Below are 19,217 nucleotides of genomic sequence, written 5' to 3'. Positions count from 1 at the left end.
CCTCCCTCCCCCCATATCTCTTCCCCTCCTCACTCCCCCTCCCCCATATCTCTTCTCCTCCCCCCCCATATCTCTCCTCCTTCCATCCCCCACACCCATATCTCTTCCTCTCCCCCCCCCATATTCTTCCACCTCCCCCCCATATCTCTTCCTCCTCCCCCCCATATCTCTTCCTCCTCCCCCCATATCTCTTCCTCCTCCCCCCCCATATCTCTTCCTCCTCCCCCCCATATCTCTTCCTCCTCCCCCCCCATATCACTTCCTCCTCCCCCCCATATCTCTTCCTCCTCCCCCCCATATCTCTTCCTCCTCCCCCCCCCATATCTCTTCCTCCCTCCCCCCCCCATATCTCCTCCTTCCTCCTCCCCCCATACTCTCCTCCTCCCCCCCATATCTCTTCCTCCTCCCCCCCATATCTCTTCCTCCTCCCCCCCCATCTCTCTTCCTCCTCCCCCATATCTCTTCCTCCTCCCCCCCATATCTCTTCTCCTCCCCCCATATCTCTTCCTCCTCCCCCCCATATCTCTTCCTCCTCCCCCCCATATCTCTTCCTCCTCCCCCCATATCTCTTCCTCCTCCCCCATATCTCTCCTCCTCCCCCCCATATCTCTTCCTCCTCCCCCCCATATCTCTTCCTCCTCCCCCCATATCTCTTCCTCCTCCCCCCCATATCTCTTCCTCCTCCCCGCCCATATCTCTTCCTCCTCCCCCCCATATCTCTTCCTCCCCCCCCCATATCTCTTCCTCCCCCCCCCATATCTCTTCTCTCCCCCCCATATCTCTTCCTCCTCCCCCCCATATCTCTTCCTCCTCCCCCCCATATCTCTTCCTCCTCCCCGCCATATCTCTTCTCCTCCCCCCATATCTCTTCCTCCTCCCCCCATATCTCTTCCTCCTCCCCCCATATCTCTTCCTCCTCCCCCCATATCTCCTTCCTCCTCCCCCCCATATCTCTTCCTCCTCCCCCCCCATATCTCTTCCTCCTCCCCCCCCATAACTCTTCCTCCCCCCCATATCTCTTCCTCCTCCCCCCCATATCTCTTCCTCCCCCCCCATATCTCTTCCTCCTCCTCCCCCCATATCTCTTCTCTCCTCCCCCCCATATCTCTTCCTCCTCCCCCCCATATCTCTTCCTCCTCCTCCCCCCATATCTCTCCTCCCCCCCCATATCTCTTCCCCCCCCATATCTCTGCCTCCTCCTCCCCCCCCATATCTCTTCCTCCCCTCCATATCTCTTCCTCCTCCTCCCCTCCATATCTCTTCCTCCTCCTCCCCTCCATATCTCTTCCTCCTCCCCCCTATATCTCTTCCTCCTCCCCCCCATATCTCTTCCTCCTCCCCCCCATATCTCTTCCTCCTCCCCCCCATATCTCTTCCTCCTCCTCCCCCCCATATCTCTTCCTCCTCCTCCCCCCAATATCTCCTCCTCCCCCCCCCCCATATCTCCTCCTCCTCCCCCCCATATCTCCTCCTCCTCCCCCCCATATCTCTTCCTCCTCCCCCCCATATCTCTTCCTCCTCCCCCCATATCTCTTCCTCCTCCCCCCCATATCTCTTCCTCCTCCCCCCCATATCTCTTCCTCCTCCCCCCCATATCTCTTCCTCCTCCCCCCATATCTCTTCTTCCTCCTCCCCCCATATCTCTTCTTCCTCCTCCCCCCCATATCTCTTCTTCCTCCTCCCCCCCATATCTCTTCTTCCTCCTCCCCCCATATCTCTTCTTCCTCCTCCCCCCCATATCTCTTCTTCCTCCTCCCCCCCATATCTCTTCTTCTTCCTCCCCCCATATCTCTTCTTCTTCCTCCCCCCCATATCTCTTCTTCTTCCTCCCCCCCATATCTCTTCTTCTTCCTCCCCCCCATATCTCTTCTTCTTCCTCCCCCCCATATCTCTTCTTCTTCCTCCCCCCCATATCTCTTCTTCTTCTCCCCCCCATATCTCTTCTTCTTCCTCCCCCCCATATCTCTTCTTCTTCCTCCCCCCCATATCTCTTCTTCCTCCTCCCCCCCCATATCTCTTCTTCCTCCTCCCCCCCATATCTCTTCTTCCTCCTCCCCCCCATATCTCTTCTTCCTCCTCCCCCCCATATCTCTTCTCCCTCCTCCCCCCCATATCTCTTCTTCCTCCTCCCCCCCATATCTCTTCTTCCTCCTCCCCCCCATATCTCTTCTTCCTCCTCCCCCCCATATCTCTTCTTCCTCCTCCCCCCCATATCTCTTCTTCCTCTTCCCCCCCGTATCTCTTCCTCCTCCCCCCGTATCTCTTCCTCCTCCCCCGTATCTCTTCCTCCTCCCCTCCGTATCTCTTCCTCGCTTCCTCCCCCCCTCGTGTTGCTTCCTGCCCCCGCCCCTTCTCCCCCCACCCATTATATATATTGCTCTCTCTCCAGACTCGGGATGTCGCCCCACCTCGGATGTAGACCATGTGCAAGACGTTCCTCGGGAACCCCCCAAACAGCCCCATCTCCCAATGAAGAGACCATCCTCCTCTCTTCAGGAGTCCCCTGAGGGGCAGATCAGAGACCCCACGACCGCACCCCACACTGCACTACCAGCTACCCGGACACACAACTCAACTCCCTCCCCGGCCCCCCGGACCCTGCACCCCGCTCTACCCCCCAAACAGCCCCTGTCCCGCCCCCCAAACCCCAGAGCCGCAACAGCAACCCGCTAATGGGTGAGTCCTGCAGAGCGTCGCAACGTGTAACCCCTTCCCTGCCACAGAGCCCTGCAGAGCGTCGCAGTGTAACCCCTTCCTCTCTCTTTGCAGCGGAGCTGTGCCTGGCGTTGGGGGGAAGCACACTGACCCCCGCTGGTTCCCGTCCTTCCCCCCCACTTCCCACCAAACGTGCCCCCCCTCCCTTCAGCGACCATGTCGGCGACCGAGAAAGAAGCCAGCGACCTGCGTCACTGCCACCTATAAGCATCGATGCACCCCTGCCCTCCCCGCCCCTCCCCTCTCACGTGCCGCCCTCCCCCCCTCGGGATCTCCCCATGCATCCTCCTCCTGCCACTGAGATGGAGAGGGGGGAGATGCCCGCACTCCTGCCCTTGCACATCCGGATCCAGCAGGCACTGAGCAGCCCTCAGCCTTTGCACACCCCTGACAGTGCCCAGCGGGCACACTCCCAGCTGTTTGTGTACAACGAGGGAGGTGCGGGCGAGGAGAGGACGAGGGTGAGGTCCCTGCCGGTCACCATCGAGCTACTCAAAGTGTGAGTGTGTGTGTGTGTGTCACATATATTTGTGTGTATATCTCTATAACTTTGTGTGTGTGTGTTTGTTTTCTAAGCACCATGTCCAGTGAGTTAAAATCCAGACCTCTGAAGAGAGGGGAGCGGTGTCTGGAACTGCAGGCTGATTTTAGTTCCAGGACATTGCGGGCTAAGTCTGAGTCAGGGGGAAATCCTTATGTAGGATTCCCTGCACCTAGGAGAGTTTAGTTTTTTTACCCCAGTTCCCAAGTAAGTGTGTCTTTTCTTATGTAGTTTGTGTAACATTGTGTGTTTGCCTTTTTCTGTGAATAAATGTACAGTTTATTTTATTTACCTGTTTTGCTCAATGTATGATCCTGGTAAAAAAGGTACAAATGCCCGGGCTCCCGTGACAGACTTATATTTACTGCTGTATATACAGTATATAGAAAAAAGCCTGCCACAGTAGACCAGGTCTTTTAACACCGTTTATATTTAAGGGATCGGTCACAAGGCAAAACAAGGCAGTGAAATAACATGAGGTGTATTTGGATAAGACCTCGGAAACACACACACACACAGAGAATATACACGCTTTCTGGGGTCTGGGGGTTTAGATCTAGCCCTTTCCTAGTTGCAGGGCCCCTGCTTCAGCGGAAGGCGTTACCCTGACGCTGCGGTTGGTTCCAGCCTGCTGGCTGGGCCTCTCCATGCTTCTGTGTTGGTGTGTTAGCTCTTTTCACCCAGAAGCACCTTCGAGAAGCCCGCCCGCATTATATACTGAATATACTGTATATATAAGCCTGTCACCGGAGACCAGGCACTTGCAGCTTTATATCCGGATCAGACATTGAGCAAAACAAGTTAAGTGAAATAAATTGGAAATGTATTCGCATGAAAAGGCAAACACAATGTTGCACAAACTACATAAGAAGAGCACACTTACTTGGGACCTGGGGCAACAAACTAGACTTTCCGAGCTTTGATGTAAGGCCCAGGGCATGGTTACTGCTTGCTTGCTCTCGCTTGCTCTCGCTTGCTGCTGCTTGCCACTGAGCCCCTACAGTCGCAATTAAAGCGGCTTTAGTAGGGGCTCGCGCATGCTTTCCGTTGCTTGCTGAGGCGCGCTTGAACAGAGCCGACAGTGAAATTTTAAATTCACGCGCTGAGTCCGCTCACGTGACGCCTCAGCAACCAATGGAAGGAGAGCAGGGAAATGTGAACGGGGTCTGGCGCCAGCGGAGTGAGTGTACCTTCTGCCCGATTCCTGTGGCTGTCAGCCTGCGGGAGATGGAGGGGGCTTTAATTCATATTTATTACATCACTATTTATATTAGTTGCGCACTTTTTTCTTCACTCATTCCCTGTGGCTGTCAGCCTGCGGGAGATGGAGGGGGCTTGCGCTGCCGGGGGGGAGCGGGTGATGTGCCCCCTTCTGCCCCGTGTGTCTGTGTGTGTGTGCATGTATGTGTGTGTGTGCATGTATGTGTGTGTGTGTGTGTGCATGTGCATGTGTGTGTGTGTGTGTGTGTGTGTGTGTGTGTGTGTGTGTGTGTGTGTGTGTATGTATGTGTGTGTGCATGTGTGTGTGTGTGTGTGTGCATGTATGTGTGTGTGTCCATGTGTGAGTGTGTGTATGTGTGTGTGTGTGTACCAGTGTGTATGTGTGCGTGTATGTGTGTGCATGTGTGTGTGCATGTGTGTGTATGTGTGTGTGTACCAGTGTGTATGTGTGGTGTGTGATGTGTGTGCGCGAATATATTTATCAAAGTTGCACAATGTTAATAAATAATTTACTCTCACATGTCTTTTTTTCAATTTTTTAAATATTATATAATATACACACACACACACACACACACACACACACACACACACACACACACACACACACACACACACACACACACACACACACGTTCCCCAGTGACACACAAACACACAGATCACTTCAAAGTGACACACACACACACAGTGATACCCGCCTCCCAAGCGCTTGCTGTCTCCTCTGCAAGGACAGCAAAAAGCTCCTGGTAGAGCGAGCGGCAGCAAGCGAGAGCGAGCGGCAGCACCTAAGCGCTTACTATGTCCAAGGCCTTAGATGTAACGAGTCTTTAGTTAACCGGGACTTAGTCCGAGGTGTCCTGGAACCCAAATCGGCATGACGTTCCTGTCGCCGCCACTGACTTTCCTCCGGAGGTGCTGCAATAAGTTCACCGGCAGCTAGCTCCAAACGTCCCGGAGCTCGCTCCGGCTTGCAACCCCAGCCGCGACCCCTATGTTCCTTTTTGAGAACTTGGCCCCAAAACGCTGGACTTAGAAAATGTTTCCCTACGGATTTCTGAAGCCGGTGTCCTTGCTGTGTCTTTCGGAGCATCTTTTGGTCATTCCACATTTGCCGCTGCTTTTCTGGCGCTTAGAATCTCCTGACCGGATTGCCTGAGGGATCCTTATTGTATTTCTCATTGCACACGTATGTATGTATGTGTATATATGTATATGCATGTATCCCCTCTTGTTTCTTCCCAGGCCTGACGACGATGATGATGATTATGACGACGCCAGCACAGAGGAGAGCTGGTCTCCGGAGCAGCCCCAGTCACGGGTATATATCGGGGAGGTGCCATCGGTGACAGTCATACCCAGCTACGTGCCACCGTGTCTACAGGAAGAGGAGGAGGAAGAGGAGGAGGGCGGCGTCAGTGACACAGACTCTGAGGGACCCATATTATACAGGGAGGAGGAGGAGGACGAGGAGGAGGAGAGCAGTGAGTGACCATCTTGGTGGTGTGCGTGAAGCATTCTTCTGATGAGACAAGAGGCCGTCTAACACAGGGAGTCCTATCAGTTAATTGGGGTGGCCTCTTGTGAGACCAAAAGGAATGCAGATACAATACGGAGGTGGGGGAGTCCTGCCCCGCAGAGCTTACACTCTAGTATACAGGTGACACGGCGTGTCTCTCCTTTGCCTCCCCCCAGGCTCCCTGGCGAACAAGGTGAGGAGGAAAGACACCCTGGCGATGAAGCTGAGTGGGCGGCCGGCCCCCCCAGATCTGGGGGTGGAGCTTCCTCAGCGCAGCCTGGAGGAGTGGACCCAAATCCGACAGCAGATTGGCACCCAGCTGAACCGCAGACTGAGCCAGAGGCCGTCTGCAGAGGAGCTGGAGCAGAGGAACATCTTACACCTGCGTGAGTGGCAGCGGGGAACAGAGAGCCTGGCGCCATGGGGTGGGGCTGAGCCTGGCGCCCATGGGGGGGAGCTGGGTGGGGCCGAGCCTGGCGCCCATGGGGGGGAGCTGGGTGGGGCCGAGCCTGGCGCCCATGGGGGGAGCTGGGTGGGGCCGAGCCTGGCGCCCATGGGGGGGAGCTGGATAGGGCTGAGCCTGGCGCCATGACAGGGGGGTGCTGGGTGTGGCCGAGCCTGGCACCCTCGGCAGGGCCAGGGTAGGCCGAGCCTTCGGGTACTGTGTAGTTGTGAATCTCTGTATAACATGTTTCTCTGGCCCTTCTCCACAGAGAAGAACGAGGCAGACAGACTGGCGGAAAAACGCGAGATCAAACGGCGTCTGACCCGCAAGGTGGGGCGGGGGGGCTGGAGGGATGGGATAACCCCCGAATTCCTGCCATGGGGGAGGGCTGTGTGTGTGTGATATATAGATAAAGATAGTGTATATCTTTATATAGCACCCACAATGTACTCTGCGCTGAACAGGAAATGATAATACAGTGAATGCAAACATCAGACAAAAGGACATTCCTGCCTGAGGAGCTTACAATCTAAGTGCTATGTTAGGAGACTTAGAGACAACAGGTGAGGGAATAAGTGCAGTAGATGGCAGCGCTTGTCCACAATAGTTGGTAGGAGCGACTGTGTGTGTGGGACAGTAACCGTTAGTCTGAGCTATTGAAACGCTTCATTTAAGAGGCGAGTTGTAAGGTTTTTCTGGAAGGCGGGGAGAGCGGGTGCTTGGTGTAAACTGTTTGAGGGAGTTCCACAGACAAACCTTTTTCCCTCACTGCCCCTTTAAGGCGGGAAAGCAGGAGAGGTGAAAGGGGTGGAAAGCCGACCGTTATGGGTAGAGCGCAGTAGACCAGCGGGGTCATTCTGAGATATTAGAGTGCAGATGAGGGGAGGTGGAGAACTTTGTAGGTGATCTGAAATTTGATGGGAAGCCTGGAGAGCGATTTAAAGAGCCGAGACTGTTGTGCGAGAAAGTGAAATTATTCTTGCAGTAGACTCTTGGATAGATTGCAAGGGCGAAAGTTGTGAGGCAGGGGGGGCCTGTTAGCCGTATATTACCATAACCCAGACGGGAGAGGATAAGGGCGTGCTTTAGTTTTAGTAGTAGATTCAGAGTAAAGGGCATTTCTTGGTAATACTGAGCAGGAAGCTTCAAATTGTAGCCATGCCGTGAACGTGCTTTAGTTTTAGTAGTAGATTCAGAGTAAAGGGCATTTCTTGGTAATACTGAGCAGGAAGCTTCAAATTGTAGCCATGCCGTGAATGTAGAAGGAAAGGGGAAAGTCCAATGTCGCTCCTAGGCAACGTGTGTTGGCGACAGGATGGATGGTAGTACCGTTTACTGTGATGAAAAAAGGGGTGTTAGGCCAGATTTGGGCGGGAAATATGGGAGCTCAGTTTTAGACATATTGAGTTTAAGATGGCAAAGTACCATCCACGAGGATATAGCCAGGAGACAATCCGAGACTTGGGAGTGGATTGCAGGTGTGAGGTTAGGGGTGGATAGATATATCCACATAGAGGTGATACCGAAGGCTACGAGGGTTGATGAGGTCACCAAGTGATAGTGTGTAGAGAGAGAGGAGAAGAGGTCCCAGAACTGAGCCACGAGGACCAAGAAACAGACAGATCAACAGGAGACGAAGACATGTTGGCAACAGACAGAAAATGTGCGATGGGCGAGGCGAGAGGAGACCCAGGATAGGGCTTTGTTACGGATACCAAGAGATTTGTAGAATATGAAGGAGAAGGGTGACTGTCCGTATCCAAAGCAGCAGAGAGATCGAGCAGCATTAGTAGGGAAGTGACCTTGGGATTGTGCTGCATGTAGATCATTGGCTACTTTAGGCTCAGTCCATGCTGCCACAGACCGCGCGGAGGTGTGTGCGCGCGGCGTGATCACATTGCCGTAAGGTATTTATCATGCCCATAGACCGCGCAGGTGATAGCAGGAGGGGGCGCGCGTTGCGCGAGGAATCAATTGAAACTGATTTCTCGGCGCGACGTCCAGATCACGTGAGCGGTTCGCCCAATGAGGGCGAACCAGCTCCGTGACGTCACTGACGCCCTTAGACACGTCCCCCGACGGCGCATCTAGCATGCCCGTAAAATGCACTCGCTTCACGCTGGTGACGACGCGCACGCCTCCACGCGGGTGAAAGCTGTGTGGACATAGCCTCAGTGATCAGTCTCTTGAGTGAGCTGTACAAAAGCCAGATTGTGAAGGGTCCAGGAGGGCACGGGAATTAAGGAAGTTTATCATACGGGAGAACAGGAGACGTTCTAGCAGGAGGGATATAGGGCAGGAGTTGGTAAGGCACGTAGGGTCTATGGTGTGTTTGAGAATAGGTGCAACCATCGCATGCTCAGAGCAGGAGGGGACAGGGCCAGAGGGCCGGGAGGAGTTGATGTGGGTGAACATGGGGATTAAGACAGGAGTAAGAGATCTGGGAAGGTGAGAGGGGATAGGAGTGAGAGGGGATAGGAGTAAGAGATCTGGGAAGGTGAGAGGAAAGGAGTAAGAGATCTGGGAAGGTGAGAGGGGATAGGAGTAAGAGATCTGGGAAGGTGAGAGGGGATAGGAGTGAGGGGATTAAGACAGGAGTAAGAGATCTGGGAAGGTGAGAGGGGATAGGAGTGAGAGGGGATTAAGACAGGAGTAAGAGATCTGGGAATGTGAGAGGGATAGGAGTAAGAGGGGATAGGAGTAAGAGATCTGGAAGGTGAGAGGGGATAGGAGTAAGAGATCTGGAAGGTGAGAGGGGATAGGAGTAAGAGATCTGGGAAGGTGAGAGGGGATAGGAGTGAGAGGGGATAGGAGTAAGAGATCTGGGAAGGTGTGAGGGGATAGGAGTAAGAGATCTGGGAAGGTGAGAGGGGATAGGAGTAAGATCTGGGAAGGTGAGAGGGGATAGGAGTAAGAGATCTGGGAAGGTGAGAGGGGATAGGAGTAAGAGATCTGGGAAGGTGAGGGGATAGGAGTAAGAGATCTGGGAAGGTGAGAGGGGATAGGAGTGAGAGATCTGGGAAGGTGAGAGGGGATAGGAGTGAGAGATCTGGAAAGGTTAGAGGGGATAGGAGTGAGAGATCTGGAAGGTGAGAGGGGATAGGAGTGAGAGGGGATAGGAGTGAGAGGGGATAGGAGTGAGAGGGGATAGGAGTGAGAGGGGATAGGAGTGAGAGGGGATAGGAGTGAGAGGGATAGGAGTGAGAGGGGATAGGAGTGAGAGGGGATAGGAGTGAGAGGGATAGGAGTGAGAGGGGATAGGAGTGAGGGGGGATAGGAGTGAGGGGGGGGATAGGGTGAGGGGGGGGGATAGGAGTGAGGGGGGGGGATAGGAGTGAGGGGGGGGATAGGAGTGAGGGGGGGGGATAGGAGTGAGGGGGGGATAGAGTGAGGGGGGGGATAGGAGTGAGGGATCTGGAAGGTGAGGGGATAGGAGTGAGGGATCTGGGAAGGTGAGAGGGATAGGAGTGAGGATCTGGGAAGGTGTGAGGGGATAGGAGTGAGATCTGGGAAGGGGTGAGGGATAGGAGTGAGAGATCTGGAAGGTGAGGGGATAGGAGAGAGAGATCTGGGAGGTGAGGGGATAGGAGTGAGAGATCTGGGAAGGTGTGAGGGGATAGGAGTGAGGATCTGGGAAGGTGAGAGGGATAGGAGTGAGAGATCTGGGAAGTGAGAGGGGATAGGAGTGAGAGATTGGAGGTGTGAGGGATAGGAGTGAGAGATCTGGGAAGGTGTGAGGGGATAGGAGTGAGAGATCTGGAAGGTGTGAGGGATAGGAGTGGAGATTGGGAAGGTGTGAGGGGATAGGAGTGAGAGATCTGGAAGGTGTGAGGGGATAGGAGTGAGAGATCTGGAAGGTGAGAGGGGATAGGAGTGAGGAGGGGATAGGAGTGAGAGGGGATAGGAGTGAGAGGGGATAGGAGTGAGAGGGATAGGAGTGAGAGGGGATAGGAGTGAGAGATCTGGGAAGGTGTGAGGGGATAGGAGTGAGAGATCTGGGAAGGTGTGAGGGGATAGGAGTGAGAGATCTGGAAGGTGTGAGGGGATAGGAGTGAGAGGGGATAGGAGTGAGAGGGATAGGAGTGGAGGGGATAGGAGTGAGAGGGATAGGAGTGAGAGGGGATAGGAGTGAGAGGGGATAGGAGTGGAGATCTGGGAAGGTGTGAGGGATAGGAGTGAGAGATCTGGGAAGGTGAGGGGGTAGGAGTGATGAGATATGGGAGGTGTGAGGGGATAGGGAGTGTGAGAGGGATAGGAGTGTGAGGGGATAGGAGTGGTGAGGGGATAGGAGTGAGAGGGGATAGGAGTGAGAGGGGATAGGAGTGAGAGGGATAGGAGTGAGAGGGATAGGAGTGAGAGGGGATAGGAGTGAGAGGGGTAGGAGTGAGAGGGGATTGGAGTGAGAGGGGATAGGAGTGAGAGGGGATAGGTGTGAGAGGGGATAGGAGTGAGAGGGATAGGAGTGAGGGGATGGAGTGAGAGGGTAGGTGTGAGAGGGTTGGAGTGAGAGGGATAGGAGTGAGAGGGGATAGGAGTGAGAGGGATAGGAGTGAGGGGATAGGAGTGAGGGGATGGAGTGAGGGGGATAGGAGTGAGGGGGATAGGGTGGAGGGGATGGGTGAGAGTTGGGATGGTGTGAGGGGATAGGAGTGAGAGATCTGGAAGGTGTGAGGGGATAGGAGTGAGAGTTGGGAAGGTGTGAGGGTAGGAGTGAGAGTTGGGAAGGTGTGAGGGGATAGGAGTGAGAGTTGGGAAGTGTGAGGGGATTGGAGTGTGAGATCTGGGAAGGTGTGAGGGGATAGGAGTGAGAGATCTGGGAAGGTTGTGGGGATAGGAGTGAGAGATCTGGGAAGGTGTGAGGGGATAGGAGTGAGAGATCTGGGAAGGTGTGAGGGGATGGAGTGAGGATCTTGGAGGTGTGAGGGGTAGGAGTGAGAGATTGGGAAGGTGTGAGGGGTAGGAGTGAGAGGGGATGGTGAGTGGGGGGGTAGGTGTGAGAGGGATAGGAGTGAGAGGGGATAGGAGTGAGGGGGATAGGAGTGAGAGGGGATGGAGTGAGAGGGGATAGGAGTGGAGATCTGGGAGGTGTGAGTGGGGATAGGAGTGAGGATTGGGAAGGTGTGAGGGGTAGGAGTGAGGATCTGGAGGTGTGAGGGGTTGGGTGAGAGGGGTAGGTTGAGAGGGGATAGGAGTGAGAGGGGATAGGAGTGAGGTGGGATAGGAGTGAGAGGGGTAGGAGTGAGAGGGATAGGAGTGAGAGGGGATAGGAGTGAGAGGGGATAGGAGTGAGAGGGGATAGGAGTGAGAGGGGATAGGAGTGAGAGGGGATAGGAGTGAGAGGGGATAGGAGTGAGAGGGGGATAGGTGTGAGAGGGGTAGGAGTGAGAGGGGATAGGAGTGAGAGGGGATAGGAGTGAGAGGGGATAGGAGTGAGAGGGGATAGGAGTGAGAGGGGATAGGAGTGAGAGGGGATAGGAGTGAGAGGGGATAGGAGTGAGAGATCTGGGAAGGTGTGAGGGGATAGGAGTGAGAGATCTGGGAAGGTGTGAGGGGATAGGAGTGAGAGGGGATAGGAGTGAGAGGGGATAGGAGTGAGAGGGGATAGGAGTGAGAGGGGATAGGAGTGAGAGGGGATAGGAGTGAGAGGGGATAGGAGTGAGAGGGGATAGGAGTGAGAGGGGATAGGAGTGAGAGGGGATAGGAGTGAGAGGGCGTGTGGCAGAGGGAGAAGAGAAAATCAGCTTAGAAACTTCCAGCTCTGTAACCGGAGAAAAGGAGCCAGGAGTGGGAGCAGGTGGTTTAGGTGGGAGCAGAGAGGAGGGGGGGGGGGACAGAAGGGATCTCATGGTGGATAGCATCCACATTGCCTTTAAAGTATTTAGCTAAGGATTGAGGAGAAGTGATGGAGGGCTGGGAGGAGGAGGAGTCAAATACAGAGAAGACGGCATGGACTGGATGTATATACTTATATTATACATACTACAGAGTCTCCATATAGTGACATGCTTTATTTGTGGTGTCGGCGACCGGGACCTTGATCAAGATGCCAAACAGACCACAGTGAGGCGCTATTTGTACCCACAGGAAATACATCACATGAACAAAACCGCCAACCACCTAGTGTAAGAAATGCATTAGGAACCAAACGGAAATATAGAAACATGAATACCCATACAATGTAACACAATGTAACACACCGCGACACAGTGTGACCACAGCACAACAATGTGACAATCCAAAATAATCTGCCACCAAATCAGAGCGGTTCCAGATTAATGCAAGGTAACGCGCGCGCCCAATCCCCCCTCCCCAGGGTAACGCCCCCCCCCCCCCCCCTGCATCATCGCGGAGTAATAAAGCCAGGAATGACTATTGGCCTATCACAGCTTCAGGTGAAAATGTACCGTATCCAGATCCGAACAAGCCGCTGATGTGTGATCACTGTGGCAGCAACATGATGGACTTGTTTGGACTGATCCGGTTCTGTATTGAGAGACCGCAACGGCTTGGTTACCTGTCGCGAAACCCGTGTGTTATAACTGCACGAGGAGGACCACACGTAGGAGACTCCTCAGAGGCCCTAACTGTAAGCAGCCTCGTTCTGTCCGCCCAACGATTCCCCATCGCCCGAAATCCACTAATGAATATACGTTGTGTTTTTATATCATTTGCCAACGTGGTTTCCATTACGTGGGCAAAACGGGGTGTACCTTCCAGGAGGGGGTGGTAGGACCCGGTTTAGCCATAAGGACCACCTTCAGTGATGGCTCTACAGCTAAACCAGTGGCCAAGTTCTTCTTGGCAATGAGTCACCAATTTCCAATCCTTCATCGGCATGATCATTGGCCATATACGGTCACTGCGCTGTTGACGAAAGAGGCGTAATGGATTGTCACGGTCGATGCGGTCTCTCCCTGAGGATGACCCGTTGAGCGGCTTCTGGGAGGCTGTAGCACATGGTAACTTGGGGGGAACTCCATCACAGACCCGCGGTGAGACCTGATTCCTGGAATACTGCCTAAGGGCAGGAGCCTCGGTACACACTGGGACAGCGAGGCGCTCGTCCAATTCTGTGCTGCCCCCGGGGTACCAGCCGGACTCCGTGCATCGTAGGTTCTTGAATGAGGTATATTGCCTTCTACTCGCCTTAGTGTTGGGGTTCACAAGTCCAGTCCTCAAGGCCCCCTCTTCCCCCCCCCCCCCCCATCCGAAACAGGTCAGGTTTTCAGGATATCCTTGCTTCAGCACAGGTGGCTGTCTGAGCCACTGATTGAGCCACCTGTGCTGAAGCAGGGATATCCTGAAATGTTGGGGGGGTTCTTGAGGACTGGAGTTGTGAACCCCTGCACTGAGTCTCCATTTCCCCAGAATGCCGCTGCTTTTTACAATAAAACCACTTTCTTTGAGGGGATCCCCTGACTCTTTCCTGTGACGCTCTCCTGGGTGCCCACTTTCTTTGAGGGGATCCCCTGACTCTTTCCTGTGACGCTCTCCTGGGTGCCCACTTTCTTTGAGGGGATCCCCTGACTCTTTCCTGTGACGCTCTCCTGGGTGCCCACTTTCTGAAGCTGCTACAGGAACATTTAGTGGCAATTACTGCAGCATAATCCGGGACGGTCCTGACCAGTGCTGTCCGTGTTCTGCTGTGGTTAGACGGTGACGCTGCGTGTTACGTGGTATGATTTCTCGTGTGTGTTCCACTTTGTGTGTTTGTACACTTCCCTGTGGTTCCTATTGTGTTTCTTACACTAGGTTGTGCGCCGACAGCGGGTGGGTTAGCCAGCTGGTCGCCGGACCGGCAGCCATCCTTTTTTTTTTAACGCCGTTTCTTTCCTGCGGGTATAAATATGGCCTCGCTGCGGTCTGTTTGGCATCTTGAGGAAGGTCCCGGTGGCCGACTGAACCGTAGATCAAATAAACCACGTCACATTAGGGAGACCGGAGACTGCTCCTCTCAGCTGCATATCGGAACTTTCTTCGGAGCACCCAAGCGCGTGTGTGTGTGTGTGTGTGTGTGCGTGTGTGTGTGTGTGCGCGTATACACGCTCGCTCTGTGTCCCCCTGTGAATCTGTCCCTCTGTCCCCAGCTCAGTCAGAGGCCCACGGTGGCCGAGCTCCTGGAGCGTAAGATCCTGCGATTTAATGAGTATGTGGAGGTGACGGACGCGCACGAGTACGACCGCAGGGCGGACAAACCCTGGACCAAGCTGACCCCTATGGACAAAGTAATCTTCTCACTCCATCCTGTCACCTGCTTTCCTCCTCCCCCGGCCTGTTACTGCCCCCCCCCCCATCCCTGTTACTGCCCCCCCTCCCTGTTACCGCCCCCCCTCCCTGTTACCGCCCCCTCCTCCCCCCGGCCTGTTACCGCCCCCTCCTCCCCTCGGCCTGTTACCGCCCCCTCCTCCCCGGCCTGTTACTGCCCCCTCCCCACCACCCCCCGGCCTGTTACTGCCCCCCCGCATCCCTGTTACTGCCCCCCCCCCATCCCTGTTACTGCCCCCCCCATCCCTGTTACTGCCCCCTCCTCCCCCCGGGCCTGTTACTGCCCCCTCCTCCCCTCGGCATGTTACCGCCCCCTCCTCCCCAGCTTGTTACTGCCCCCTCCCCACCACCCCCCGGCCTGTTACTGCCCCCCCATCCCTGTTACTGCCCCCCCCATCCCTGTTACTGCCCCCCCCCATCCCTGTTACTGCCCACCCTCCCTGTTACCGCCCCCTCCTCCCCCCGGCCTGTTACCGCCCCCTCGGCCTGTTACTGCCCCCTCGGCCTGTTACCCGCCCCCCCCGGCCTGTTACCGCCCCGCCCGGCCTGTTACCGCCCCCCCCCCCGGCCTGTTACCGCCCCCCCCCCCCCCGGCCTGTTACCGCCCCCCCCCCCCGGCCTGTTACCGCCCCCTCGGCCTGTTACTGCCCACCCCCCCCGGCCTGTTACTGCCCCATTTTTTTGCTTTCACCCCTTAGCTCAGGATCCCACCCCGATGGTGGTTGTGTAATGGGGCTGCCCCCTCGTCTCACCCCTCACCTTATTGTAACCCACAGGCTGCAATACGCAAGGAGCTGAATGAGTTCAAGAGCTCAGAGATGGCCGTTCATGAAGAGAGCAAACACTATACACGGTGAGCTGCGGCCCCCTCCGCTCGCACGCGGCCCCCTCATCCTGCTCTGCAGCTGCCTCTGCTATTTCACACGTCACTGCATCTCCATTCTGCCCTCCCTCCTGCCCTGCCCTCCCTCCTAGTTCTGCACTCCCCCACCCCAACTACGCATGTACTGTATGTATTTGTACAGCGCCCTCCTTGTACATAGCACTATTCCTATACTGACCCTGTCATAACGCTCCATCTTTTTGTAATTCCAGGTTCCATCGACCTTAACTGCCCCCCCTACCCAGGGAGGGGGAGTGGCATTAGTGGCAGGACGCACTTACCCTCCCCCCGTCCAGATGCTCGATATGCTGTGCCAACCACCAGCCTGCCCCTCCCTGTATGTACCCCCTGTATATTGGACTCGCGATGTCTTATAACTGGAGCAGACTTGTCCCCACTTTAACGCTGGGCCAAAATGACTGCACTCCCCCAATATGGCACCAGGGATGCCTTCTCTCCTTAATACCCCCGCCCTCCTCCCCCCAAGGAAAAAAAGGGCTGTTGTGTTCCCCTTCCGTTTAACCCCACCCCCCCTGGCTCACGGAGGGGTTTGGGCTGGCTCCATTTTTCTTCGTCCCGTTTAACACTGGATGGCGAGACCCCTGAAGTGCCTTCTTGCCCCATTAGCGGTGTTTAAAGAGGGGGGAGGGGTGCAGAATCGCAGGAATCTCGCTCTCTGGCAGGGCTGGGATTGCACTGCAGGGCTCTCTAGAGGTTGGGTTATCTGCTCAGGGATTGGAGAGTTTAAATGTGTCAATGATCTTCCTCTGTTGTAATAATCATGGTGGAGTGGGTATAGTACCTAGCTGCTGACCCCATAAATACCCTAAAATCCCATATACACTCTGTACAGTTTTCATGACCCTATCAATACCCTATCACCCTGTGTAGATTCCATACAAGATCCATTGCTCTGTGAATGCCTTATAAACCTGTGCAATCCCTACAGAGAACCATTGTCCCCATTAATCGTCTATAAGCCCATATGCACGCCCTATAGAAACCATGACCTCACTAATGGCCATAACACTATATGGACCCCATGTAGACCCAATGGCCCTATTAATGGACCTATGAACCCTTTACAGAACTATAGACTGCACTAATACCCCATAACCCAATATAGAGCCCAACCACCACTTGCGGGGTTAGCCCTGGGGGGCGCACTTTCTGTAAATCCTACAGGGTTTGGGGGGCAGCAGGGAGTCCTCGGCCCTATTTCTATATGGGGTTTCGGGATAAACACTACGACTTTTTGCCTTATTGGGACACTGAGCCGGTAATGCTCTTTATTAACCTCTTCAGCGCCACAGTGGGGCCGAAACGCTACACGGTCTAGATCAGGGGGTGGGCCATCGCCAGTCCTCAAGGGCCCCCAACAGGCCAGGTGTTGGTGATGTGGCTGCTCCAGCGCAGGCAGCTCGGTCATGACGACTGAGCCACCTGTGCTGAAGCAGGGATAACCGGAATGCCTGGCGAGTTTGTGGCCCTCCAGGACTGGGCTCGGCCTGCCCTTGGTGTGGCTCATTCCTACCATACTGGCCTATGGGAGGGGTTTCCTGGGACTGGAACTGTATGTGCTAATGTAAATACGTGGCTGGGATCAGAGTCTGTATATCAGTTTTCCCACGACTGGATTTTAATGATGAAATAAAAACAAATTATTTTAGGAAAAAAACAGTTCATATTTTATGCATCCTTTTTTTATTTATTTTTTATTATAAATGTTTAATATGTGATAATAGTAGCACTTAATGTGTATAAATATATATTAACACACACAGCAGCTGCACGTTCACACCCACCACATCATATATATTATATTATTACATTGTGTGTGTCAAAAGGAGTGCTCCTTACATTGTGTGTCTCAAAAGGAGTGCTCCTGGGATTGTGTGTCTCAAAAGGAGTGCTCCTGGGATTGTGTGTCTCAAAAGGAGTGCTCCTGGGATTGTGTGTCTCAAAAGGAGTGCTCCTGGGATTGTGTGTCTCAAAAGGAGTGCTCCTGGGATTGTGTGTCTCAAAAGGAGTGCTCCTGGGATTGTGACCCCATGTACAGGCAGTCCTCGCTTTGCACAGCGAATGGCTTATCCAACGCTGTGCAATGCATACCTATGCTCATTTTTACAACGCCAAAACGGCTTATCCAACGCTCTTACGACGCTTTGCAAAGTTGTTTGTGTGTATATATATATACACTGTATAATATTATATTATACAATATATTATATTTTTATATTATATATTATTATATATATAATACAGTATAGTATATGCACTATATAATTTATGTGTGTGCTGCATATCTTATTGCCTGCGTAAAATATTTGGTGTATTTTAGTGTTAAAAATGCCTTCAGGAACGGAACCTTTCATTTACACAGTGTTCCTACGGGGAAATGTGTTTCGCTTTACGACGTTTCGCTTCACAACGCCATTTTAGTAACGCATTGTGTCGGATAACCGAGGACCGCCTGTACATAACATGGCTCGGTGCTACAGCCAACCCGACAAATTATAGTTATACGGATCTGTGCATCTTCCCATAAACACGGGTTCTTCCGTTCAGTTCTTTGGCCGAAGTATTTTAAGCCGACAACGACACCTCGGTGTGGCCCATCTGTAGCTCCTAACACTGCTGCCCCTGCAGAAACTCATAGCCTCTCTAATGGAGGGAGAAGTGTCTTTATAGACAGGTTATTTACAGGCGCTTAGCGAGAACTGCAATTAAAAGGTGGGATGGGTGATCTTGAAATCAGGGAGGAGCGGGTCACGGACCAAGGTGTTTACCAAACACACACAGCCCCTGTAAGCTCTATGTATTCTATACATATATATTCAGCCATATAAGTAACCCTTTCTAGTAACTTTTATATACATATTTTATATGAGCATATACATATTAAGATACATGTATTATACACGTGCGAAGATGGAAGTATTGCTAGTTTTTACACTCGCGCACACGCTCTCAATTCATCCGGTCACCTGATTCACATGTCATCGCAATAATAAAACCATCCGCCTGATTTCATGATGTATCACAAGACGTCGCATCATACATCGATTTCATTATCTGATATCATGTTATCGTGATATTTATTGCGAGAGAAGTCATTCAATTCATTCCATCTTCTAATTTGACACCAAATATCGCGATGTGACCATAAAACGAATAATTCCATCGCAATTTAACACGTTACACCCTGGCGTGATTGGGGGGGGGGGGGAGAGGGGGGAGAGAAGAGAGAGGAGAGAAGCGGTTCAACTCCTGATTTCGTCCCTTGAATCGCAGGATCTATAAGTACAAGTGGCTCCATTACTAAATAATTAGTGTGCACTTTACAGGGAGGGAGAACCGATTCCCTGCTCACAACGGTTAGAGATCTGGATTTGATGGCTCCTTCCAGTTAAGAGATCCATAATCCATAGAGGGGGAGGTGGGTATAACCCAAAACGTACTATGGGGTCTCCACTAATTAAATATGGTTACTTAATGAGTGGCTAAAATTAGCTGTTTTGAAGCTCTTCGCTCCCTTCTGCAACTCATTTTCTGTTGCTTTGCCATATGTAGTAGGTGACTCTGGCAGCAAAGGGGTTACATGGGCACTCAGGAGTTGGCACGATTA

General features: G+C 53.4%; 1 protein-coding gene across 1 annotated transcript; it reads left to right on the top strand.

The window, feature by feature from the left end:
* The first annotated feature begins 2,390 nt into the window (after positions 1-2,390).
* Positions 2,391-17,267, top strand: PHACTR4 (phosphatase and actin regulator 4). Its single transcript, XM_075603888.1, is given in 9 exon segments — positions 2,391-2,623; positions 2,626-2,676; positions 2,770-3,214; positions 5,723-5,961; positions 6,173-6,382; positions 6,710-6,771; positions 14,529-14,666; positions 15,483-15,559; positions 15,802-17,267. Coding segments are annotated over 9 exon segments (1,392 nt in total). The 5' UTR covers positions 2,391-2,469; the 3' UTR covers positions 15,818-17,267.
* Positions 17,268-19,217: the final 1,950 nt, after the last annotated feature.

Source organism: Ascaphus truei, chromosome 6, assembly GCF_040206685.1.
Source record: "Ascaphus truei isolate aAscTru1 chromosome 6, aAscTru1.hap1, whole genome shotgun sequence".
Taxonomy (NCBI): Eukaryota; Metazoa; Chordata; class Amphibia; order Anura; family Ascaphidae; genus Ascaphus; species Ascaphus truei.
This window is presented reverse-complemented; position numbering and strand designations above follow the sequence as displayed.